The sequence below is a fragment of the Molothrus ater genome, chromosome 3, assembly GCF_012460135.2.
Source record: "Molothrus ater isolate BHLD 08-10-18 breed brown headed cowbird chromosome 3, BPBGC_Mater_1.1, whole genome shotgun sequence".
Lineage (NCBI taxonomy): Eukaryota > Metazoa > Chordata > Aves > Passeriformes > Icteridae > Molothrus > Molothrus ater.
The window spans coordinates 36,135,954-36,163,432 of record NC_050480.2 but is presented as its reverse complement, the minus strand read 5'-3'; the positions used below and the strand labels follow the sequence as shown (position 1 = coordinate 36,163,432).

At 38.0% G+C, this 27,479-nt stretch overlaps 1 protein-coding gene across 4 annotated transcripts in view; it reads right to left on the bottom strand.

The window, feature by feature from the left end:
* Positions 1–27,479, bottom strand: part of LTBP1 (latent transforming growth factor beta binding protein 1) — a 188,412-nt gene that overhangs the window by 116,444 nt on the left and 44,489 nt on the right. For 3 of the 4 annotated variants that reach the window (XM_054514385.1, XM_036381049.2, XM_054514386.1), the window contains exon 1: positions 6,493–6,761. In XM_054514385.1, the coding sequence (XP_054370360.1) occupies positions 6,493–6,715 (223 nt within the window). In that variant the 5' untranslated portion in view covers positions 6,716–6,761. Of the gene's footprint in view, positions 1–6,492; positions 6,762–24,269; positions 24,446–27,479 lie in introns of those variants that run through there. The other variant, XM_036381048.1, reaches the window with a different exon arrangement.

Below are 27,479 nucleotides of genomic sequence, written 5' to 3'. Positions count from 1 at the left end.
TACATGGGGGAAAGAAATAATTCTTTTTGTACAGATGTGGATATCAAAACCAGCAAAATCGTTGAAATACAATTTTTCTTAGTAACTTGAGCAGTGGAGGCCTATAATTGAAAATGCATTAAAACCCTCAGCTTTGCTCAGCCTATAGGATGGTACACTTACATTACAGGATAGAATTGTAGTGCACCAGTATCTCAGATTAGAAAAGCCTACACTATATTACCTGGACTGTAAGTAAATTAATTCATTCTGCTGTGAGGTCAGATTTATTTGTAGAACAAAGGGAGACTGGAAAAAAAAAAAAGTCTTTTGAATTCATGGTCATAATTGGTTCCTCCCAAATAATTTTGCAGTGGCTCTTCAGGCTAGGAAATACCTTTTTTCTACTATCTTCCATAAGGCATAGAATAATTTATAATAATAATAATCTCACCATTGTCATTATTTTACCTACTCAGTTCATTGTCTGAGGAAAAATACTTGGCCTTCATTTTGCTACAGCTATTACAATCTTGCTGCAAGAATATTTCCAGCATAGTCATCATTTGTACAGATTGAATTTCAAATTACCAGATAAAGCAGTGGATAAATCCTAATGTCCTTTTCATATTTTTTTTCCTGAGACACATACACAGGCAGATTGATCAACTTCTTTGACTACTGTTGAAGAAAGTTAAAAAAGTAATTCTTTTAGCAAAGTTGTCCAAGAATTCAGAAGTTTTCATGTGCATATTAAAGGAAATAGCATTTCATCTGGCAGTAAAAAAAGCCAACAAAGCCTGATGAGGCACAAATTTTAATTGCTTTTACCAAATAAGGCTACAAGGTAGCTACCAGAGAGAGTAAAAGGACAAAACTGATAATACTAAAGGAATAATAAAGTTCTGGCATCACAACTTCTTCATATTTGCAAGTTCAAGTACAAAACTCAAGGATATTTCAAAGTAACACTTCACTCTTGTGTGAAGAATATTTACTAAAGAGAATATTTACTTAAAAAAAACCCTGAATTACATCATATGCTGTTCTTGAGCTATGTAGTTATTCCAGAAATAAGCTTCTCTTCAATTAGGTTGTCTGACGGAACATATAAAGTTGAAAATAAAAGAATTTTTAAAAATTGAAATAAAATCACTTCTCACTTATGTTAACAAAAGAAATTTTAAAAATCTCTGCATGACATGTTTGCAATTATTTTAAGTCCTCCATGTGTTTATCTGCTATGTCTCAGATGAAGCCACAGGAACAGTGTTTTGCTGGGGCAGAGGTACATAGGTCAGACATGATGAGTTAGCCTCACAGGCTGACATCACTCGCCAAATAGCAAACATCACTTCAAAACGGAGAAGAAAGTGTCTCTTCTAACATGTTACCTTTCTAGCAACTCTTACTAAACCCAGCAAAACCAAAGAGCAAAATGTGATGGGTAAAAAACTTAACAGTGTGTACCTCACAAATTGCCAGAAGAGACTGTGAGGGTAAATTCCAATAAATCTACACAAACACTTCCACAAGATGTTGTCTTTTATATGCCTTTACATGTCATCAAATTAGCTTTCCAATAGTATTTAAAATATTCCTTTTTACCAAAAGGATACTAGAAAATCCTGCTCAAGTCTTACAGTTCCTCTTCAGTGTAGTAGGACATCTGCAGTATGTATCATAAGGAGCAAAGAATTGACAACTTTAATACCAAATGGTGGCAAGAAAACACCAATCAGTTCTCTTGGACTTTCTCTCATGTGTAAAGTACAGATAAAGGCAGTTGGCTGGCTTGCCAAAGGGGTGCCTTGCTTGCATGCAATTGCAATTTTTAAGAAACACTACTCTTCAATAATGCCTGAAGTGCTTGAAGAAAAAGCAATGCTAACTCCTACAGCACTAACAATAATTCATGATCACATAGGTCTGAACAAAATTCAGGAATTCTGTCAACATTCTGTAAAATAACTGCTTTAAATTTTAAATTCTAAATAATTATGCTTACGAAACTCTTTCCTAGATAGGAAATTCTGCTAGAATAATAATTACATAGTGGGTCTTCTTACTAAATTTTCTTTGAATAACCTATTGTTTTAAAATATATTGGTCAAAATTTCTTTCACTGCTTTCAACAGAAGACCAAATAAAATTTGAGCAAAATGCTTCTGCTGCTTCTTGGAAGTTTCGGTCTATACGTAATTTGAAACTTCTGGACAATCTCCATTATCTGAAAACATTTACACAGAGTCAACACAGTAAAGCTGGAAAATTTTTTGATAGAAAATTATAATAGGAAAAGTGCCAAAATTCAAGAGGCAACATAATTTGAGCATTATTGTAGTAGAGTATGGAATATCCAGGTCACTGTGATCCATGCTGAATGAAGTTTCAGAATTTATTATTAAATATGAAGGACCAGACACATTTTTACTTAAGACACCACATTCACCTGGAAAAGGCTTCAAGGTGACCTCATAGCAACCTTCCAGCATCTAAAGGGGCCTACAAGAGAGGTGGAGAGGGACTTTTTTTACATGGGCATGGACAGGGCAAGGGGGAGTGGCTTTAAATTGAAAGAGGGTAGATTTAGATTAGACAGGGGAAGAAATTTTTTACTGTGAGGGTGGTGAGGCCCTGGTACATGTAGCCCAGAGAAGCTGTGGATGTCCCATCCCTGGAAATGTTCAAGGCCAAGTTGGATGGGGCTTTGGGCAACCTGGTCTAGTGGAAGGAGTCCCTGCCCATGGCTGGGGCTGGAACTCTAAGATTTTAAAGGTCCCTTCCAACCTAAACCCTTCTATAATTCTATGATTCTGTTTCCCTATTTGACAGAGATACTGCCAAGTGCTCAGAGACAAAATTTTTACAGAAAGATATGGACTTTCACTGGCAAGCATGCAACTTCAACTTCTCATTTATACCAGTTTGAATGAATAGCTTCAAATGAGATGCAGGGCTGCAAACAAACAGTGAATATGAATCTAAGTATTAAATGACTGCTTCCTTTACTAAGTTCTGTCATTCCTTCATTCATGTTCAATGAATGAAGCACAGATCCTCTAGGAAAAAATAGAATGTAAACCTATAATTAAATAAATATACACAACGGGGGGGGGGGGGGGGGGGAAGGCATGAAAATATTAAATCGGGCATTTACTAATTCCTTATTGCTTCATTTAACAGTTACAAATTAGTCATTGTCCTCCCACTCCTTACAGGAAGAGAACTCATTTCAAAATTGGAATGTGGAATAATTTTGAGTAGAAACAGGACACCTCACTGAGTAACTTCAACACTGAGAGAGACAGAAAAACTCATGTGCTACTCTATTCCCATCCTTGCCTGTGCACACATATCAACTCTGTTTTACAAGCCTCAGTAGATATGTCAGGACTGAAATACCATACAAACTGCACATGCATCAATCCAACAGAATAATAAGATTCATCTATTCAGCAGAAGTTTCCACTCAGATTAGATGCTTTCATTCTCCAAGCCAATGAAATACTGGAGGTTGGTTAGTTTAATTGTAACATATCCCATTCACAAAATGAAACTGCAAAAAACCCCAAAGTTTCTCTGCTGCTGCCTGGCAATCAAAGAGGTCATTCCTTTTAAATTCCAAGCTTTCATCACCTTAAATTGCTGTGCTAGGAGCTATTCTTCACCACAGCCAAAAATCTCAGCTACCTGAAAAGCAGCAATCCCCTCAGTCCATCCCTTGTTGTGGGTTTTTGTTTTTAATGGCTTATCCATATTGTATAAAATTTTCAGGAAACAGGACCTGTTCCTTGTCTGGGCTCTCTGCTGCCAAACTTCAGCCGAACTGAAAAACTGAGCACATTTTAAGAATCTGAAATAATCCATGACAAAGCTTGAGTAGCTGTAGTACAGGTATTGCAACTTATTCTCTCTGAAAATGCCGTGCTTACAAAGTTCAGCACAAAGTTGAAAAGAAACAAAAAATTTTACTCTGGCTCATTATTAGAAATAATTTATTATTAAGAACAAAGCAAACTGATGTCTAACTAGTCTGTCATCTGAGAACCTGAGCTCAGCCTTGTGGACTAGAATGCTGCTCCTGCTACAGAAATGTATTTTAAACTTTTCCAAAGAGAGCATGTGACTATTTTCTCTGGTTTTAGGAAGAAGAAATATTTTTAAAAAAGCAAACTGAAAAAGTGCTGTTCACTGCTTTAAATATGTATTTCCTAACATGACATTCTGTTTCATGGTTGCATTTTTAAATACCAAGTATTCTAAATAAGAATTTCCACACGTTTTTGGATTAACAGCAAGTAAAGAAGTTTAGAACAGGGACTTTAAAGCAAAATTATAAATTTTAAACAAGTTAAACATAATTCAGCTGCTAAAAATATAACCCAAGTTAATGATCTTGGAAGACACAAATTACTTCTGCTTTATGTGTCAGGAGATATCAGGACAAGCCTAAGCTAGTGAGAGGCACTAGTTAGAGAACAGATATGAAAAATTATTTCAGTAGTATGTATTTTAAAATCTGATTCAAAAGCTTCTGAAAACTGTGACTGGTGAAAGAATTCAATCTACAGGTATAGGATTCCTCTTCTCTAGTTATTAAGAAGTTCATGCAGCATTTTTATTTTTATTTGGAGAGCCTTTAAGTGCTAGTTCAGACCTTCTTATTCTTCTGGGAAAATGACAATAGGTAGAGCTGCACTAAACACTTCTTGTCTTTTAAATGTATTAGGGAAGCTAGCTAACAGGCAAGCTAAAAATCCTTATCCATGTGTAGCAACTTGCTTTTATACATTTTTCAACAGAAGATTCCCTTATCTTTCCATCGAGTACTACAATAGGCTGCTTTTGTTGAATGTTTCTAGCAGCCCATTGTACCCAATGCACCAGAGGTGCGTGGCCTGAGGCCAGGAAGGAAGGTGTGGAACACGTCTTCACAGGTCAATTTCCACTCTCCAAGTTTTCAAGTATTTGAGAGAAGGTCATGTTACAGCACAGATTTACATAGCAGACAAATGACATGACTGCGTGTTCTCAGCATTTCATAATTTCAATAGAAAAATTAGGTCAAATGAAAGAGAGGAAGAATAACCCTATCCTTTCATGCTAGTCAGAAAATTAAACAAAAAACTTATTTAGCTGGGGTTCTTGCCAAAACCTTGGTAAAATTCTGCACTGGCAGTAAATACAAATTAAAAGTATAAGATTTACTATTCCTTTTACAAAATACTTTTTCTTTTTTTGTGCCTCCAAACGACCACAAACCAACCCCAAAATTTGCTCTATTCTTGTTTTAAAACACTGGTTTTACTATTAGTCCAAAACACATGTATTTTTACAAATATGCATACTATTAAGGAACAAGTTTGTAACTTCAAGGGCTTTCCCCCACAGCCTGACAGTCTAGTAGAAGTGTTAAAAGAGGGACCTGCTCTTTGTATCATCTGTCCAGAAGAAAAGAATAATAATTACAAATGGCTTTCCCCCCCACCCTCAGAGCATGAAATACACTGCACTTGAAAAACGGCAATATTGGCCAGCCTCAGCACTGCCTGAACTCTATGTTTATTCTAGACAGAGACTAAAATTACAGTGTTCATATTTGGCATTCTTTGACTAGAAATTCTCAATTTTTTCCCGGAAAACAACACTATGATATTTTCAGGATACAACAAAATTACTTTCCACGAGCAGCTCAGGGTAACATAATGTGAAATGACAAATTTGAAGTGTTTAGGTATGTACCCACATATCTGTATATCTTAACTTACAAGGTAAATAATTGCACACCAATACCTATTTAGTATACAGTTAAAATATGCTAATCATTATCCTGGGTAGCTTGCAGGATTTGTTTCAACAGAGTCAAGAGTTGTAGGGTTTAGTCTGGCATTCTGTTGATACTTTTACTGAGAAAGCAGAAAGGATAAACATTAACAAAGAAATTACTGGCTTCAATAACTTTAATTAGGCTTAACATTATTTCAGTTTCTAAAAATGCCAAATATGAAACCCGACTTACTGTCAGCAGTAAGAAAAGCTTTAAGCTACTGCATGTTTAAGAAGGGCTGTAGTTTTAAGGAACTGCTGAGCAAATTTTTGAAGACAGAGTCACTGTTAGCTGTTCACTAGGTTTTATGTGCATTTGATACATATTAAACATGTAAAAAAGAGGAAACACAACCTTATGTGTAATCTGTCATTTTCCCTATTTACTAACACAAACTCTGAGGGAGGAATTTTACCAAAAGTTTCAGCTTAGCATGTTGCATCCCTACAGCTGAAAATTCAGATGAAAAACATGGGAGCTTTTTTTCTCAGACACAAAAGGAACTTTTGGGAACATTTCTGAAGGACACCAGAAAGCTTGTCTAGCATACAATGGTTCCTACTCAGCAGAGCCCTCCAAACAAAGAGCAACAGATGCACAAGTGGTATTAATAACAAAACATCTCCTCCCTCTGTTAGTCAAGAGAGGACAGCTAAGGACAAACAGAGTTTCAGGGTACTTACCTACTCGGAAGTTGGTGGCTGTTAGAGTGTCAGCAGCATGGCCGTTTTCACTGATCAGGGTGGTTGTATTTCCCTTCTCACAGTTGTTCTGACAGTTGCCTTTGATACAAGTCACTTTACAGATGCTGGGTGTAAAGACCACCTTGATGCGACCAGTGTGATTTCCCACTGTCAGCGGAGGCAAAGAAAAAAAGAAAAATAAACAGATCACTTTGGTATCCATTGATTTCCTTCAAAAAGTTTTTGGGAAAAAAAAAGGCACGGGGGGGGGAAGGCGACAGGTCTACAGGAGGAGGGCAGTCTGCAGTGCTCTCTCTCATAGATCTCCAGTGGTGTCTCTGAAACAGGAGTAGGAAGCTTAGCAAACAGAACTCCGGGATCTGCTCCAAAACCACATTTAAAGTCAAGTCACTGGAGTGGGATTAGTAATCACAATGCTGCACTTTATTCACTGGCAGACAAAGAGCAATACCAAGGGCATGACAGCTTAAATAGCCGACCCTGACAGGCAGATGTAATGTAAAGAGCTGGCTCTGCACCTAGAGGTGAATAAACTCTTGTGTACTCCTACATACTTTTCCTGTTTCTGCACTTATTAAGCCACTATTTGTAGCTCAATCCCTGGAAACGTTTTAGGCATGCGGCATGTCTGAAAACATCTGTCTCAAATCTCCTGGCACCCCAGCCTGAAGTGGTCAAACCTTGTGACGCAGCTGCCTGGACCCATTTTTTCTTCACAGTTTTTTGGCACTGTTTTTCCACAAGAATTTGCATATTATAGACTGAGCTCTACTGTCAGCCTTTGTTTTAGTAATAAATAGCTCAGAGAAAAGAGTGAGAAGTATCAGTACTTTAAAGTACTGAGATCAAAGATAAAAAATAGCTAGATTCTTCTTTTTTATATACTTCCCTATAGTAATTTTAAAAAACTTGAATGTAATAAAGACTGCACAAGCACTAATTTGTTATTAAGCTAGTTATAAGAATTTCTTGTTACAGAATTATATGTAAAACCAGATGTATTTGATCCTACATCTAACAGCTGAAGACAAAAACTGTATTAAAACTAATTATTAGGAAAATGATGAAAAGAACAGATTCCATTTGCAATTATTTAAAAAGAAAACATTTTGTCCTCTGCATACTACTAATAAATTCAGCAAGTTCTTGAAAATATATCATAGCATCTTTGTGGAAACTATTAAAAAGTACTTTCATATCAAACCTAAGAATGCCAAGGTATGACGCACAGAAAGAGAAGAATCTCCTTCTTCCTAATGTCATAGAAATAAAAAAGTGTCTGGATAGTTGCCTAACCTATTTCATGAAATACTTTCCAGACAAACACTTTTTTGAAAATATTAAGAAAATCTTACAAATCTTTCTATTTCGAAAGAATATACAACCTCCTTATTTCTGGCTCTTCATAAACAAATAAATTTAAGCAATTGTGCTGATTGTTTTGTCTACACTAAAGGCATTGCTCTATTTGAACAGCAGCTGTAGTACAGATGCTCCCACCTTTTTCTCCTTAAACAAGGCTTAGAAAAGGATGCTGCTCCCTGACAGATACAAGAATAAAATACTTTGAGCAAAAGCTAATACTGTGATTTAGATGATGTCTTGGATTCTAAGATGCCACACATTTCTTACAAAAATGAATACACCTTAAACAGATATAAGGGACCTATGAACTGCTGAGGGTAGAAATTTGAAGCTTTGCTTTTTAAAAGCATAGCTTCAAAAGCAAGATTGCCATCTTTGTATTTTACTTGCATAGTTTTATATATATATATATTTCCCTAGAAAACGGTCGATTTTATGTATTATACTTTCAGACGTTTTAGCAAGACTTTTCCCTTAGGATGTGATCTAATTAAGAAAACAGGGATAGTTGAGTCAGAAAAGTCAGTCCTGCCTACACTGTAGAAACCAGTATTGGGGGACCCAGATAAGATTTCTGGCTTAGCTGAAAAAAAATAAAATAACTCAGCTTTGTCAGTGCTGGAAGGGCAGAAAATGCAGAGCTCAAGATGAGATGGAGAGAAAGCACTGAAACTGAATGGTCACATGGTTTGTGTTGCTACAGCATGGGAGAAAAATGGAGTCCATGAGGGTCAGATTCTTCTACCTGACACCCAGAGAAGTACACTTCCTACTGAGAAATATTCTGTACAACGTGTCCACAAAGAACAGAAGGTTTGACCATAGTCCCACCACAGCACCTGGCACAACTGTGGTTAGTGAGTTATAAGAAATATGCCATTTTCTGTCTACCCAGGAGATGAGAATTCAACATGAAATTCTGCAGGGACAGACTGACAGGTTTGTTGTCCTCACCCCCCCCAGAGGGACACCTTTCAGTAAGTCTTGTCCCCTGAGCTCTGCTGAGTGTTGGCTTGGAACACAAAGCTCATGAAGACAATAGTGTTGTTAGTGCTAAATACACCTACTCTGCACTTAATGCATTGGCACCAGTGGTCCAGAGGAAACATCCATATGTGTTGCATTCAATAAAATGTGCTATTCATGAACTCAAGTAGCTCTTATGAATGTGACCCAACTTAAAGTGCAATAGATTGTCTGCACGCCCATATGTTTTTGAAATATTAAAGATGACATTAACTCATCATTTAATTCTCCTTCACAGTATTCTGTACTATTTTGTTGAGTGCTGAGCTATAGTAAGAACACTTGGGCATAGTGTTCCCAGCAACAAAAATTTTAAAATAATTTTTATCACCTAGTATAGATTTTACCAGAAAATCCTGTAGCACAATTATTCTAGTAAAAGAGATGTCTTCATGCGAGAGTCAACAGAAATTGTAATATTTGCTTTTCAATGCTTTTGGATGAGAAAATAGTAGTATCTAAGTTTGGGAGTACTAGTAGTCAAACAGTACTTTCAAAAACACAGATCAATACCTAGAGAGGTAAAGAGTAAAACAATGTTTAAATGGAGTTTTTCAGGAAGAAGTCTTCAAAACAACATGATGGAAGCTCTAGCCCCTACAAATACTCAAATGATTATTCAGCAAAGTTTTTCATAGAATCTTCTGAGTTAGAAGGTACTTACACAGAGTCCAGTTCCTGGCCCTGCACAGGACCAACCCATGAGTCACAACAGGTGCCTGAGAGCTTTGTCCAAACGCTTCTCGAACTCTGTCAGGCTGCTGCTGTGACCACGTCCCTGGGGAGCTGTTCCAGTGTCCACCCACCCTCTGGGTGAAGAACCTTTTCCTGATATCCAGCCTAAACCTCCCCTGACACAACTCCAGGCCATTCCCTTGGGTCCTGTCACTGGTCACCACAGAGCAGAGATCAGTGCCTGCCCCTCCTGTTCCCCTCATGAGGAAGCTGTAACCGCACTGAGGTCTGCCCTCAGTCTCCTCCAGGCTGAACAGACCCAGTGACCTCAGCTGCTCCCCTTATGGCTTCTCCTCAAGGCCCTTCCTGTTTTCTTGGCCCTTCTTTGGAGACTGACCAACTGCTTTATAGGCTTCTTATATTGTGGCACCCAAAACTGCATTGAAGAGCACTGACCCTAAAATGTAGCCTTATAGACACCCAGTAGTCACCAGTGACCAGCCTGATGTAACCCCATTTACTACAACCCTTTGTGCTTGACCTGCCAGCTGGTTGGTGAACCATCACATGATGTATTTATCTAGCTGTCTGCTAGTTATTCTGCTATAAAGCAAATTGTCAGATATTCCTGTTTTGATAGTTGCAAAGAGACAGAAATAAGACACTTTCATATTCTTTAGACATGGGAAGATTTTCTTCATCTTTCTTAGATTTATGAAGACTGTAAAAACCCATAGGTTGTTCTCCCTCCGTAGCAGACCACAGCTTTTAACTTCAATTCTTTTGAAGACATTTAGGACGGATACAAAGCTAATTACAGCCTCTGAGCTTAAAAACCGATCAGCATTTGAAGAGGTGATTCCAGGCAGAGATGTCACTACCATTCTTTTCTGCAGTTACAGAGAAGTAAACAGTACTATCCTCACAGATTCTGAGGCTTAGGGACCTTAACAGTGAGCTTAATACAGGCAGATTCAACTTGAAAAAAAGATCACAAGCTCTTCTCCTGAAAGGAAACTTTTAGCATAAACTTCAAGTTTAGGCTCTTGGACTTCCTTGAATCTCCTCTTCTGTATTTCCCCCCCCCCACCTCTTCTCCAAAGAGGAAAATTCAATTCTAAACGAGAAACTATCCTTCAATATCTGTTAGCTGACTTTGCAGTATTAATGCTAAACCCCACAATTTCACTAGGAAGGGACTGGTACTGCTACAGCCTTGACTTCTTCTCACTTTGGACTAGCTCCTTTTAAAGGACAGTATATTTTTAAGGAAGCATGCAGAGAATTTTCTTGAAACTCCAGAACCTCCACTGATGATGCCACTGTGACACAGGCATAACAAAACCTGCAACTTAGAGTACCTCAAATCCATTTTTGGAAAAAAAAAGGATAGTGCTACAACAACACACCCGGAATAATTTTTTTATATATATATATATATAGACAGATGTAAATCCAACTCTTCTAGACCAATTTTAAACATGTGGAAATGAAACACCTCACTATGCTCCTAAGTATAACAGCAGACTGAAGAAATAGAAATATGAGACCAGATAAACAAACAAGCCTAATGAAAAAAAACAAAAGTAGAAGATGCAAACACCAAATAAATAGCAAAAATACTGAAGCAAATGGCCAAACTAGAGACAGATTGTTGGTTTAATAAAGACAGGTCAATCAAGATGACTAATAGTGGACAAAACTTCATCCGTCAGCTAGACAGCAAACTCACAATGAGATTCAGCCAACAGCGCCATCATCCTGCCTCCTAGTCCAGGCTCACTTATACTTCAGAGCTCTGTGATACATTTGTCAAAAGAGATCAGTGGAAGAATGTACCCATAATTTCCAAAATCTGTAAACCTCTTGAGCCAGATTAAAAAAAAAAAAAAAAAAGAAGAAGGATGTCTGGGTGAAGTGCTGAGATTTCAGTTCAAAGTTGGCATGATATGTATGAGATTTTTTTTCCATCTCCGTAAGTCACTATGATATAATATCATGAACACAGCAAACCCCTGCTGTGAAAAATTTATGATTTAGCAACAACTGCAGGAGAACTGGAAAATGCAAGCAAAACGATTTCTTAATAGAATCCTTTCGGCCCCCACTATCCATTATGACAAGTTTTTCCCCCCTGCATTAGCAAAAAAGGTGAAGTAGCTAAGACAGGGCAGGTGTCAGGTTTTATGTTCAGGTGGCCACAACAGCTTACACAGCCATGCCTGGCAAGATTTGTGTCAGGGGAAGGATTCCTCCTCAACCTCCTGAGTAGCTGCGTAATGCAACTCAGACTTTGTTTCTTCCTAGAAGAATTTCTATAAACACTTCTTTTCCTTGGGTTTATGGCTGCTCTCACAGCTCCAACATTCTGACAGTGTTCAATAGCTGCAGTGGAGCTCAGATGACTTGTGGTATGACCCTGTTTTGCAGGAAAACAATAAGCTAGCAACACTAGTGAAAGCAGGACAGGTATTCAGTTAAATAGATAACTGCACAGGTCAAGGGGGCAAAGAGAATAAAATCTTTTAACGTGTCAAAAATATTGATGTTATTTGTGTGACTGTTTTGTGCTTCACGGTTATCTAACCAAAAGGATTCACAATTAAAAAAAAAAAAAATCACAAGTAGTGGCTTCTACCAGCTGAATACACAGGTACATACCTTCACTTATGACAAATATCCTGAGATAAATCTCCTAAGGAAACAGAACTAGCAGAAAAATAGACATTCCATCAGTGTCTCCAGTAATGATATACATTACTCTCTTTTCATGACATTCTACTTCTGCACTGATCCCAGTATGTTTTCATATGTTTATCTACACAGTGTGTCATCAGACCTGAAGACTCTAATTTTAAAATTACATTCTCTTCACAATAACAATAGATTATTTCAGGCTATTTTACATCTTCAAATTATAATCATGATGCATGAGGAGAGCATTTAAAATTGAATCTTCCAAAATCAAACCAAATTAGCTTTTAAGCAGCTAATACATTCAGCATTTTAAATTGTTAGATGACCAACGCCCTCTCTTTTTTCTTAGCTAAATGCTGACACAAAAACCAAAAACAAACAAAAAGCACCAAAAGAAGCAGAAGGAAATTACTTATTTCCTAAAAAAGGTGTCTCCCAGTTATTTCACCAATCCACCTGGTTTAGTCCTTACACTAAACATGCTTGTTCAGCTAAAAGGAAAGATGACATTGTATAAAAATCAATGACACAAATAAGATAGTTAAGCTCTTAGAACTACTGTCAAATGACCTTTTTACGCTTTTGACAATATATGAGGAAGTTCTGTCTTGTCACCACTTAGTCATCAATTTAAAATAAAATTAAAAAACCTAAACAACCAATAAAAACCTAGTTTCCAGAGATCAGAACAAGTTGAACTTAGCTGTCATACAACTTAGAAATGGAATCATCTAGAAGATTTATAATGCTAGGAGCTAAAGAAACAACAACAACAACAAAAAAAACCAAACAAAAAAACCCCCCAAAAAAACAACAGAAAGAGAAAAAATAAAAAGACAGACACACTAGATTGACGTATAGACCAGAGGCAGATCTTCCCTAAGTTTTTTATTACACATTGAGAGAAATACAGGCTTTAAAAGGCACAGAAAGTGCTGTAAGAGATTCTGAGAGCTCACTTAATCTCCCCATCTGCATTTTCCCAGGATAAAACAGCAACATTAAACAAAAGGTTTGTCCAGACAGACTATCCTCAAACCCCTTCTATTATGCAGATTCCACAGCCTCCCCCCAAAGAATTTATTCCAGCACTTCAGCCTCTCCTATTGTAAAGGTATTCCTAATACCTAACCCACGTTTCCGCTGTAGCAACTCAAACTATTGCCCTGCTTCATCTACAGCAAACTTTACCAAAACATTATTCCTCTGTGGATCATTTTCTAACAAACTTGAAGACCACTGCCATCAATCTCCCTCAGTCTCATTTTGACCACACCAAAACCCTCTAAACATTCAGTTTAACAGCCTGTATTTTGCAGATTTACATCTTTTTTGTTTTGCTTTTGATACGAGTCACTGGGTCCTCATCTTTCTTCACAAACCCGGTCCAAAACCACACTTTACTGCAGCTGAGGTCTCATCAGTGGTGGGGAGACCAGCAGAATTACTTAACAAAGCTTTACATAAAATGCTTCTATGATTTCAATTTACTTTTGTCTCCCAACAATGCACTGATACTTCATACTCAGAACCAATCTGCAGGCTAGGCCAAAGAGGCACACATCTCCCAAATCCCTTTCTGATCTGTTGATACAGATATCATCCCAGTAAAACAAATATAGAACATCCTTTTGCAAATATAGAACAACCTTAGCAGGACCAAACTCAACCGTTAGTCTGCTCTGAGCACTGGAGTAAAATCTCCTGCATTCAAATCTTGCCCATCTAAAAATCATGCAGAATATAAGTCTTAATCTTTCTGTAACAGTCACAAGCACAAACAAGTCTGAAAACTACATGGATTAAATAAAGGAAAGATACAGCTGTTGAGTAATTTGATTTTTGGCTTCAATATACAATGCCTACCTTTGCTCTTTGCAGAAACTTGGTTACTGTTCCCTAGGTCACCTCACAGCCAGTTCCCTTTTCATAAGCATTGGGAGAAATTAGACATGTCAGTGAAATTAAAAATAAGATGATCCAGATTTATTTAATCCAAGATCCAATGCCTTCTCTAATGCTTAAGAGTACACCCCCAGTTCTGCATGAGGTGAGGTGTATGTGTGCACATCCACCCAGTCAAACATTTTGAACAAGATGACAGCGTGGCAAGCTGTACTTAACATGTCTAGACAGCTGTAGGAACACATTATTGAAATGTAATTAGTTTAGCATTCCTACTTTTTGTTATTTCTGTACTTCATATTTTTGCTGCATTTGTATTATGTTATTCATGTATTTCACTAGTTAATACAACTTAACCTTGATATTTCATCACTTTTCAAGTACTCAGTTCTATTGTCTTGATGCAAACTGAAAGGCTTCCAAAAAAAAGCAAAACATGATCCAACTATTTAATATGACAGTAACTGAAGAGAGATATGCACTGATATTTTTGTTGCCATTCTTATTGCCACTGTTGTTATTACACACACTTCTCTAGATACCTATTTCTGACTAGCCATGTCTCTACATCTTCACATCACTTCCTTTTGTCTTGCTCAGAAGCTCCTACCACAATCTTCTCCCTGCAGTCAGAATTGAGCTCTCAGACTTCCTGCTTCTATCTCACCCTTGTTTCTCTACCCTCTTTTTAAGCCCCGCTTGCTTCTTCAGCATGCTTGACAAACAGGAAAAGAAATAATTTCAAAAGAAAGTTTGATGCTTCCAGGAAGGAAGAAGGTAATTGAAAAGAAAATAACTGGGAAAGTCTTTTCCCCTTCTTGATGGTATCCCTGTGATAATCTCTTCCTTGCTCCCTGTCAAGGAATAGAGCAGAGAATTCTACTGTCTTCCTCATCACCACCTCCACCACCCTCCAAAACATTTTAAAAATTTTAGTAGTGTATTCTAGGAGAGGCAAATAACCCACTCTTCGATTATCTTAATCTCAGTTTGAAATAGAGTGTGAACAGTGTACTGTTTGAAGTCATTTACTACAGCAACACTTGTTTCGTTCAAGTAGGTTTCCTCTATTAATTTGACAAATTCCAAAAGATCTCCACTACCTGCAACACAGATTTTTTGTGTTTTGTATGGATGGCTTCACTTAAAAGTACCAAAGGAGCATATGCAGGCACAAGTGCTGAATTGTTTAGAAAGACCTAACTGTGTTTACATGCCACAAGCCCTTTGCTGATAAATTCTCTCACTGACACAGCCTTTTAGAGCAAGAGAGGAAATCACAGAAATTACATTCAATTTTGTCCTCTGGAAACCCATAATGTACAAATCATGCATAGATTTGAAATCTGAGGTTTCTGCCAGCTGGTTTTATCAATCACCTTTGGTCTTCCTTGTCTTTTTGACCACTACAAGGATTCTTTATATACAATCCTCAGGCAATGAACATCCTATCCTTAACTACAGCCATTCTTCCTGGTAATGAGATACATGACTATAATTCCCATTCACATAGTTGAGAGTGATCCAGAAAAAGGTACCAACCCAAAGAAAGCATGCAGTGTGGTTTGATGTCTGATGGAACGGCTTCAACTCATTTCAATAAACTTATTGGCCAATAATTCTTTTAATCTGCACTGCATTTATTTTGTTTAAATCAATTATATTTAACTAGATCCACAAATGGTTATGATGATAAAGAGCTAAATTTTAGCCTCAAGTTATACCACTTACCAGTCCTAGGTCTCTTTTCCAAGGGATGAAAGAAATTGAATGCATGGAGCAAGCAGAACATTGAACAGGACTGTGCCCAACCCATTCAGAAGTAAATGCTGATGACCTAAGACTGCTTAGTTCAAGACTGCTTAGTTGAGGGCTCAGACACTTTTCTCTGAAGAACTCTGTGACTTCACTACAGCTGGATTCCAGATACCACTATGACTGCTATAGCAGTCCTTGGGGAACCTAATCCTGCAGGAGAGTTCAGCTGAGTGTACTTCTAAGGATAGGCAGGCAGTCAAGTGCTTCAGCTGCAATTTCAAATATTAATTTCACAAAATAATAGCACCCAGATGGCCTGTCTTTCCCAAAGTGCAGTACTTGTCTTGAAACAGAACTTCAAGCTCTTCAAGAGACTCATGCTGGAGTTCATATCAGTGCTTCAGGTTTGGGGTTGGATACTACTCCAGCTGTAAGCATAGCTTTCAGGTGAACAAGCCTTTTTAAGCTTCCATTCAAATTATCCAGCTTCTTAGGTACTTAAGCACACCTGGCCACAAAAGGCTTTCACTTAAGTAACAAAGGCCCAAAAGCCACATTTAGACACAGACATCATCTAAGGCACAGAGTTAGGGTTAGGGTTACAATCCTCATCTCAGCTGTAATAAAGCAGCAGTAACTTTACAGCCCAACACAAGCAATTTTCCACTGATGAAAGCTGCTGCAACACACACTCTGATAATGAAGTCAACATCTTTACACACAAACTTACAACCATACAGGAGCTTTAATAATACCAGCTAAATACTATGCCATTGTCCACTTTATCAACAGGACTCTTTCACAAGGTGGTCTGAATTTGGTCTTAGACACTGAGAATGAGACTCACTGACACCTGAAATTATGTCACTCATCTCAAATTATGCCTTTTGCCTAAGGTCATTACTTAGGCTTCTTTCACAACAATAATACAAATATTAGACAATAGTATTACAAGTCTCAAGCTGGAAGAGCACTTCTCAAGAAAATAAATAACTTGCCAAGAAAATAAATTCTGGAGATAGAGTTTCCCCCTCCCAACATACACAATATTCCCTCAAATGAGAAAAAAGTCTCAATTGCAAGAGTCAATGTTCATCATTTCTAGGAAGAATAGGGAATAATATTAATTAATGAATAAATATTAAATTAATATTACCTTACTAAAGTATATCCACTTGACATTTCATTTCCTGAAGGGAAACAAAAAGCACTAGGGAAGTCAACAAACTGTAAACAGTGACAAAGGACAGGACATAATGGAATTAAGTTATAAATTAATACAGCCGCCTCTGCATGCTGAATCACCATTAAAAATCTTCTCTCTCAGCAGTACATGAAGCCAAGATATTTTTTTTCCCCCTAATTTTCTGAACAGGGGAAAAAATGACAATAGACATAAGGATGTCACTGATTCTGAAATCTCAGCTTCACAGGGTATGAACATTCGTACAGTGATTTTTTTGTCAACATTTGTTCATTCCTTCTAGCATAGGCAATGGCACTGACAGAAGAGCACTTTCATGTCTCCTATGAAGAAAACCAGACTCAGCTACTTGAAACAATCAGAATCAATTCTTGATATCAAAGACTTGTATTACAGCAACTCTGGAGTAGACAGGCTAAGGGACTTTTAATGTTTAATTGTGTGGGTTCAATAGGTCTCTATATCCACCTAAATTAACATTTTTTAAACATCATAAAGGCTTTCCCCTACAGAATTTTCTGGAAAATCTCCTCTTATCTTCTTGAGAAATTTTTGCTTTGGGAGCCAATACTCTTTGATCTCAGAAGTTGAGATGCATTTGTCTCAGTCTGTGTTTTCCCCCAGCAATTACACACTTTGAACTGATTTTAATTCTGTTTGCCAGATCACCATGTTTTTCCAACATTCTTCTTCATTCTGCTGTATATCAGTCTCTGTATTTTAAAGCATGGAGATGGGAATTCATTTTTGGGTGAATGCAACATTTAAAATAGTTTCTATAAAGGCACCAGCAGCCTTTGCCTGTCAGGCAGACATTTAATTTCTAGTGAGCTCAGGGCCATAAAATCTTTTCAGAGTCCAGAGAGAAAAATACAGTACGTTTGGGGGAGTGCTGATTTTCTGGCCTCCTCAATTGTGAGCCCTTTATAGACACACAACAATCATGAAGACAGCTTAGCAAGAGCATTGTTAGAATGCCTACAGCAACAGTATACTGAGTGAAATAGCTTGTATTTATACAGAGCTATTCTGTCTCCAAGGTTTTCAAAGAACTCCATAGTCTTTTATAATTGCTAAATAAACTGCATTCATTTGTTAGTTATTTCTTCAGAATTTGTCACTCTATTTTTTGAAGAAAAAGCAAAGTAAATGTCTGCTTGGTTTGCTAGAGTTAGCTGTATTAATGTGAATCCACATAACTCAATTTATACCTAGAATTTAGCCTATTGTTTCCAAGTCTTGCTGGAATCAAAAGTAAACTTTAACTGGCTGTTACGAATCACCATACTGTTCAACAGCAGGAAGAATAATGCTCTGAAATGGCAGAGAGGAAAAGAATGCTTCACACTAAAATTGTTCTTTGAAAAGCCTCAGTGCTCTTTGACCCTGATGCTGACAGGAACAAAATTTTATCTTAAACTTTTTAGCTTGTCTCTTAAAAATCCCTTCTGCTCTGGAATAAGAGCACCGACTTTGAACACACGTGCATTTGAGAAAATGAAACAAAAAAGTCCCCAACATTATACACTTAGCCCATTCCCTTGCAACTGACTATGTACAATTTTAGGAGCAATACATGAATGTCAGTTGCCATGAGTGACTGAAGCAAATTTGACTCTACATTCCCTCCAAACAGACTATGTTGCACTCGCTCAGTTGTTCCTTAATGTTAGTCTTCTAAGTGTTCATTCTGGTTTCACTCACCTCATTCTGCTGGCTGTACCTTGTTCAGAGTGTAGCCTTGAGATCCTCCCTCATCTCCAAATTTCCCAAAACTTCTAGTTGGGAACATTACCACTGTTTAACTCTAATATCCATAAATACATTGATAAGCACAAATTACAAGGATCACAATGCAATGATCTAGTTAAGACAAGCCAGAGAGAGAATTATTTTGCTGTTTATGAAGAGCAGTTCCACAAAGCAGAATGGTGGAAAGAGTATCTGACCCAGTGAAGATCAGAGGGAGTTTTTCCTCCAAAGTCTGAACTTGGGTAGAACGTCAAATCATACAGATGTATTTATATGCAACACATATCATAGCTCTGTGTGCACTTTTTTAAGCAGTAAAATATTTATGCCTTTTGCAGCTGTTTACCCATACTTCCTGGCAGGGAAATACTATTATTATGAAGTAAGTGTCACTTCATTAAGTCAGAATGGTGCAGTTCCACAAAAATAGTTTAAATTGGAATTTCAAAGTGACACCTGGGATTTGCTCAAATCAACCTCTGAAGTCATCAGTGAAGCCAGCACATGTAATTACATATAAACTTACAGAGGAGCTTCACCAAGTTACCAATGTATTGTGCTGCCAGTGGGGGAAAGCTCTTGTTATTGCCAAATTTGGAACAGGGTATTCTGTTCAGCCCATCACAACTATAAGTGCTGGGACATTTTCTCCCACATTAAGCTTATTTCATGTGTATAAACTTATGTAAAATATGATGTAATATAATGTAGCCACAGTTAGAGGAGTTACACAACTTTCATATTGTTTCAGCTTCATCCTTACACAAGAATTTAAGAGTTGTCCACAGAACCATGAGCAGATCCTAAGAGTCCAAAAGCCATACAGGCATATTTGTCCAACTTCCAGCCACAACACATACAACTAAGACACAGTAGGGTGCTGCAAGCCCAAGTTCACTAAACCTTATGTAACCTTTACTACTTAAATTCAAGACATGTTTTCATTTACTACCTAAAGTAGAGACAACTTCTCTTTAATGAATTTTATAAAGAATTTTGGTGAAGACCAAAACAACCCAATCTACCTAGAAGAAAGTAGTTTTCCATAGTACTTAATTTTAGCAACTTAACATGTAACTTCAATTGCAAAATTCACATACTTCTCACATTGTCTTCCTGAATAGAGAGATTAGTCTCGTTTTCTTTCTTATCCTCTTTTCTTCCATGGGATAACTTCATTATACAAACCCATGTCTGATTTACTTCACATAATACAATTCCAGTTGTAGGTGAAGTACTCTTGAGTTTTTCTTCAGCTCTCAGTGCATTCTGTGGTTGCCTCAGTCACTAATTAATACATTTTCTCAATGTGCCTCTAAAACAGGGAAGTAGTGGTATCCTCATTGTGCTTATGAGGAACCGTACCCTGGTGAGAGGGTGTACAAAATTGTCTTCAACATGCAGGCAACACCAGACAATTGATTTCAGAAGCAGAAAATTCACTCTTTTCAGCTCAATGGGCAAAATGCACAGTGCCACTAAACACTAGCCCACAGACATCTCAGGCTGGAAAATGAAGCGTGTATTTAAATGCATTTTCTGAAGAACCATACAGCAACCAGAGTGGATAGAGTGAAACTGAAAACTTCCTAGCCTCTTCCAGCTGCAATAAGAAGTTCTTACAATAGCTAAGTTGAAAGGAATTCCAAAAAGACTACATTTAGAATCTATTCACTATCATATACATTTTAGGCCAATAGAAGCCATACAAAATTCCTTTAACAAATTTTCTTCAGCCCTGCATTTATAAATCCAGGAATACAAGCACTGATATATTTAGAGGATTCATGCTCAGATGACTAGTGGTTACTATTTAACAGTGCCATTAAGGAACTAGTGGGAACTGTCTGAGGTAGATGTACCTGAATTACTAAAAAAAAAACTTCCTAGTGTTTCATGGACTATCAGGTTGCAAATAGAATTTTATAGCTGAAATTTCTGTGCTGCTACCATTGCTACTAGTAGAGAATTTTTCACTCTGAGGTTCCAAATATTTAGGCAGATTACAGGAGAAGTGTGACAGTACATTTAAACAAATAATACATCCCTTGAGAATTACTCAGAGTTTGTATCCCACAGGACAGAAGTTCAAAATGCTTGACAGTAGAAATGCTACCCGCTACTGGCAGGTAACTCAATTTCACATCCCAGGGTGACTTTAAATGCTAAAATTGCAACCCCTGTGGCTTGCTGAATTTTCAAGGCTCTGTTGATATGATACATAACCTTACAGTAAAATTCAGCTTAAAAGCCAAAAGAATAAACTATTCCCTGTTTTTAATAAGAGTACTATACTGCATGTTCTGAGCATTATCAGAAGTGAAACTGCTTACAAATGCACCAGAGCAAAAATTCCAGAAAGCATCTCGAATGAATTTTAATTGAAAAATGTTTAATGTGACATAACTTTAATGTTTTTTACCCCAGCATATCCAAAAGTTCATCTGACAACACTGTGATCGGGCATTTAAACATGACTGACTTCCTATAAATCAGAAGACGCTCAGAAGCACTTGGTCATGTTTGGCAGTTTTCTTCCCAGTGTACCAGTACCCCACATCTCATTTGTTTCTAGCAGGACAGACCTGTCCCTAAAGGTAACAAAAGACTGACACTTGTTCCAGGTTCAAGACTACCCATTTTATATCACTGGATTGAAACAATCTATAGAAGTCCAGAAAAATCAAAACCAACTGCAGCTACAGCTAGAGAAGTAAATTTACTCTATGGGGTACATTTTTCACAATTGCCAGTCTCTGGCACAGTGTTAATATTTTGAAGTAAAATGCATAGAAATGCTCATAAAAACCCAACAGAATGAGCAGCTTTGCACTCCATGTTTATTGATAGCCTTGAACTCTTAGGCATTGCTACCAAGTATTACCTGGCTACTCTTCTCATCTCTAAAGAAATTTTATTTAATATTACCATAAAAAAAAGTTGTGAAGCATTTGGTACTTACTTTCTGGCCTCTGCTTTTTAATAAAATTATTACATTTTCCCCCTCTTCCTTTTCAAGTATCTCCATATCACCATTACCAATTCCTCTGCTCAATGAAGTAAGAGTCTGTCCCATTAAATAAGATTATACATTTAAGAGCAATTACAAAACACCATGAGATCATCTGCCACACTCATAAATTAGCGAGACAATGAACATCAACCATAAGTATGAACTAATTCACACAGTCCATCTCTGGTCAAAACAGGACTAAGAACTGCATATTCATGGTTATCACAGGACACCTGACATGAGGTTTCAGATCCTAATCTTAGCTCACCATAGTTAATTGAAACATCCCTAACATTAAAATACTGACAGCTGAAATTTTAACTCAATTTTTATGAAAACAAGCAGTCTTCTAATCTTCAAGTTCATCCCAGTACCTCCAGAAACCAGAAAACCCAAACAGATATGGCAGGCCAAGTTCTAGGTCTCCTGTTCAGGCTAGCAGTACATAATCCTAGACTCCAACAACATACAGCTCAAACTGCACTCTGTACTAGCAGATATCTGAACTGCTTCATCAGAAATTGCTGTCACCAAATCCCACCACACAGATGTAGAAAACAGGTGAAAAAGGTAATGAGACTAGTTTTTAGGCTGACAGAGAGCTCAGAAATTTGAGCTCAAAATCACAAATTTTGACAAAATCCAAATAGCTTGCATTTTACCTCTGAGTCAACACTTAAGTCATGGCTGATCTTATCAGGCCATAGAAACTCTTTTTAATACTTGTCCTCTGGCTGTTTTAGGATTCACAAGCTTTTCAATAAGGGTAGAATGTTTTACTAATGCACTGCTCAATAAGGGGCTTATTAGAATTTGATAAAAACCAGTCCAGTCTTCAGCTCTTGGTTTTCCTTCTCCTAGTCATGTCCCTCAGAGCACTGTAAGTAACAGTGGACTCAAATAAGCTAGAAAGAGCTAGAAGAACTGGCTCCCTCATCTTACAGCTGCATAGTCTTCTCCTTACGCTACCACAGAAGGAAAAAAACCAACTCACAGAATCCATCCATTTAGCAGCAGTTTGATACTTGTGAGTACCACTGAGTGTATTGAATGTAGAATGACTTAAACAGCCTGAAAAATGGAGCCAATAGGAAAGATGATTTTTTTTTTTTTTTTGGTCAGAATCCAGCCTGGAACAGTCACACCAAATACTGGAGAACTATAAAACCTGGAATTTGTAAACATTTGACTAATAAGAGTCATGAGAGATGGTCACAATCCAATCCCAGTGGCCATTAATATTTTATTTGAAAGAAAACAACTGCTGACTGGAAAAAAAGCAGTATTATCTTATTTATAAAAGAGACTACTGCTTGATGTTGACAGTGTGACTAAAAAAATATAAATTTTTCTGAAACTTCTAAGAAAGGGAGATAGTGCTTTGCTAGAAGTATACTTCACCACTCTGAAAATGTTAATTGAAAGACCTCCAGCTGCCCACTGTTCTTCCCATTAGAGCCAATAGTCTCATTTACCATCAACAAACTTACATTTGAAGAAAAGGAAGCAGGGAGTTGCATTGAAGTGTAAATGGACAGACCATAAAGATGAGCAATGCAGAAATGCAAATATACACAAAGGAATTCTAGGTAAAGCTTTAGAAGGAAAGTCTCTTCTCTAAAACCTCAGCAGAACATAATTCTTTGTGCTACAGCAAAGGAAGTCTGTCAGGAGACTGCAAGTACCTAAAGGTCTCAATGTTAATCAGTCCATTATTCAGCTGCAGGAACTTTTCTCCAAATCAAGCCAGCAGACGTTCTGTAATACCTAACCCATAATTCATCAAGCTCTTAATCTTCTAAGCCAAAACTTGTCCTCAAGCTCTGCACACAATGGGGCATGAGCCAAGGCCACAAGCTGGGCACCTACACAATCTTTTTTTTATAAATATGAAGCAGAAACTCTCAGACAGCTCCATACTGTGCAGAAGTTCATAAACACGTAATAAATTAAATATAGAGAAAAATAGTCACCAATGAGACCACAGTCCTGAACTCCAGCTTTCCAAAAAGGTATCCATCATACTGACACTGACTACACTCATAGATGTGCCTATTCTAGCAAAGCATTCACAAAGCACCCTTTTCTGAAGAAAAAACTATTATCTAGAAACAACATGATAAATTTTCAACAGCAAATCAGATTCAATTGTTTTTCTCATCCAGGAAATCTGTTTTGTTTCTGCACAAAATGCAGAAATTGGAAATTTGGAGCATTTGCTAACCTAAGAAATCTCACATAGAGTTGTTCTAACCTTTCTCTGTCTTCAAGTGTTACTGCAGAAAATTTCAAGATCTTAAAAAAGCAGGGAGCGGGGGCTTTGTGGGGGGAGAGAAGGGAATATGCTTTTTTTGTACTCACATCGCAAAGGGGATGCAGGTTGATCCTGGCCCAGCCTCAGTGGTAATGAGCCCTCAGTGGACTGCTCTCCTGAAATCACTTTTTTTACTGGATAGTATTTGGGCTTAATCACATATTCCTGTGTTTGGCCATGATGAAGATTCATCATTAATGTCTGAGATGAAAGGGGTATCATCCTGTTTTGGAAAGAGATAGAAAAGACAAAACAATGTAAGAATTAATAAATTAGACTTAGAAACTACTTGTAAAAAAATTGAAGACACATTCAACTGTACTCCAAATTCTCAAAATACAGTTTGGGAAACCTACTACCTTAGAAGTAAGCACCTAATTTTCCAAGCATTTAGCACCCTCATTGTCTTGTCAGCTCAAACTCCTAAGAAAGAAAGACTGCAGGGATTATATAACTTTCTTTTTAACATGGCAAGAGAAATATCATGACAGCTCAGAAAACAGAAGGAACAGGGAAAAGCCCTGATCAAAATGAGTTGCAGCTCAAATTTGTTAACACTGAGCTTTCCAAATAGGGCAGAGAAGCAATAATGCATTCAAACCTTATTCCATTTTTTACAACTCTCATTCCACAGAAGGTATATTAAGTAGAACCTAAACCCATCTGGCTTTCCCCTTCTGTTCCCAGAAATCATTACCTTCTTCAGCATATCCCTCTAGTCAAAGGGCAAAGCACTGCTCCTCTTCCCCTTTTTCAGATGTTTCTCACCTAATCACAAGGTTTGTGTCCCAGAGTCACATTACTTTGCCCATCCACTTTCTCTTTGCCTGCACTATTGAACATCTCTGACAAATGTCCCATAGCCACAAATGTCCCATAACCACATGGCCTCCCTAAACAGCAAAACCATTTTCCTTCCTGTTAAACAAGAAGATTCCTTCAAGCTCAGGATTCTCTCACTGCTAATCCTGACTCACATGTTTAGATTCCTCCCTATGACCTCAGCTTTTCACTGCACAAGGCCATACCAACTTACAATAACAATTCGCTCCTCTCCCTATCAAAAAGTCCTTGGTTATTTAGCAACCATCAGCAGTAGGAATAATTTCTTCACTAACAAACTGGCCTTCACTCTTCCAGCAATTTATAAGGCAGCAGACTGGCCAGCTCTTAGCTACATGCAATGAAACTGCAAGCTGCTTTGCAACCCCAAGGCTGAAGAATCCCACCATCTAGCAAGTAACAAATCTACTAATAACACACCTTCAAGCAGTCATAGCTGGTGCAGACCAGATTGCAATGACACACACACCTTGGAGAGTAGAATCAATTACTAACCTAATAACAGTGGCTATCAGGACTGCATCATCCTTTGATCAAATGAAGGCATACAGAGTGGGATGCTGTAAGCCTCCTTTACTGCATTCTCAGCTGAGAGTCTGTAACTAGTTCGGTCTTCAAAAATGGAAAAATGGGAAAAAAATTATGGTATTTGAAACAATCATCCCTCAGAGCCACAGTTCTGCAGGGTAAATAACTGTCCTCTGAGAATAAGTCATGAACCCTATGTTATAAAGGACAGCTGAACAGCACTTCCCCACAGAGGTGAGACTGCAGAGTTTCAGCTAAGAACTTAGATGACTACTGAATTGTTTTCTAACATGTGGAGCCTGAGCCAGCCCCTATCTCCAAAGCAATGCCTAACTCCTTGGTCATGTTATTCAAGATGCTTAGTAACTGCTGTAGCCAATGGATTTGTGGTTAGAACAAACAATGGGGTTTTGTCCTACACAGATGCTCTTTTTCTCAAACTGATCCAAGTCAACAAGAGCATTCATTAATAGTGACATTCTAAGCCTCCTATGTAGAACAGAAACATAACTGCTCAGGCTGTCTCCAAGTCAATGTTTCTAATACAGTACTTACACAGTCTCATTACATTCAGTACAAGTCCTTTTGCCAGACTAAGAGAAAATACTGTATTTTCTATGTTGTCTTTAGGGTTCCTATCAGAAGATCAAAAGACAGCCTTCACTGGTATTGGAGGTCAGGCTTGGAATATAACACAGTCTGATAAAGTATGACCAGGAAACCCTCAGCTTGAGATAAAACTGAAGTTGTTGCCTTCAGTACTGCTTACATATGAATTTAATTTCTTTGAAGAATCACTGCAATCACTCCTGCACAAGCTAGTTTTTTCTAATGGACCCCATTTGATGCCTACACATAAGGACATCCATTTCTGGTTTTGAACATAAAAGTGTCTATGCTGAATGTAGAAGCAGGACTTGACAGCAGAGATCAAAATACTAGATACAGATGCTGCCATTTAAGTGGCTGAGTGTTTTCTGTTAAGGTCAAAATCAATTGTAAAGCATTACAGAATCCCAGAATGGTTGAGGTTGGAAGGGACCACTGTTGGGGTCAAACTCTGCTCAAGCAGGGTCTTCCTAATGATCTCTGATTAGCAGTCCCCTAATTACCTTTGCCGCCCTCTGTTCAAACCCACTCTAGGGGCTCCATGTCTCTCTTGTCCTGAGGAGCCAGGACTGGACTCAGCAGTGCAGATGTGCCTCAGCAGGGCTGGGCAGAGGGGCAGGATCAGCTCCCTTGACCTGCTGGCACTGCCCTTCCTAATGCACCCCAGGATTCCATCGGCCTTCCTGGCCCCAAGGGCACATTGCTGGCTCATGGATGGCTTGTTGTCCACCAGGACACCCAGTTCCCTGTCTGCAGAGCTGCTATCCAGCAGATCAGACCCCAGCCTGTACTGGTACAGGACCCTTCATTTGCCTTTGAACTTCAGACAGTTCTTCTCTGCCCATCGTCCAGCTTGTCAGGATCCTTCTGCACAGCACCCTGTGGTATAGGCCAGAGATATCTTCCCAGTTTTGTGTCATCAGTGAACTTGCTGAGGAGGCATCTACCCCTTCATCCAGGTCATTGATGAATGAGTGAACAATATGGGACCTGGTCAAATGTTCTGTCATTCAGACAGTTCTCAAACCACCTCACTGTCCACTCCTCCAGCCAGCACCTCCCAGGTTTGCCTACGAGGGTGTTGTGAGAGACAGTGTTGACGAGCTTGGTGAAGTCCAAGTAGAAAATGTTCACTCCTCTCCTCTCATCCACCCAGGCAGTTTTGTCACTGTAGAAGACAATTGGGTTGGTCAAGCATGATTTACCTTTAGTGAATCCATGCCGACTACTCCTGGTCACTTTCTGGTCTTCCACACACTTAAAGATGGCCTCCAGAA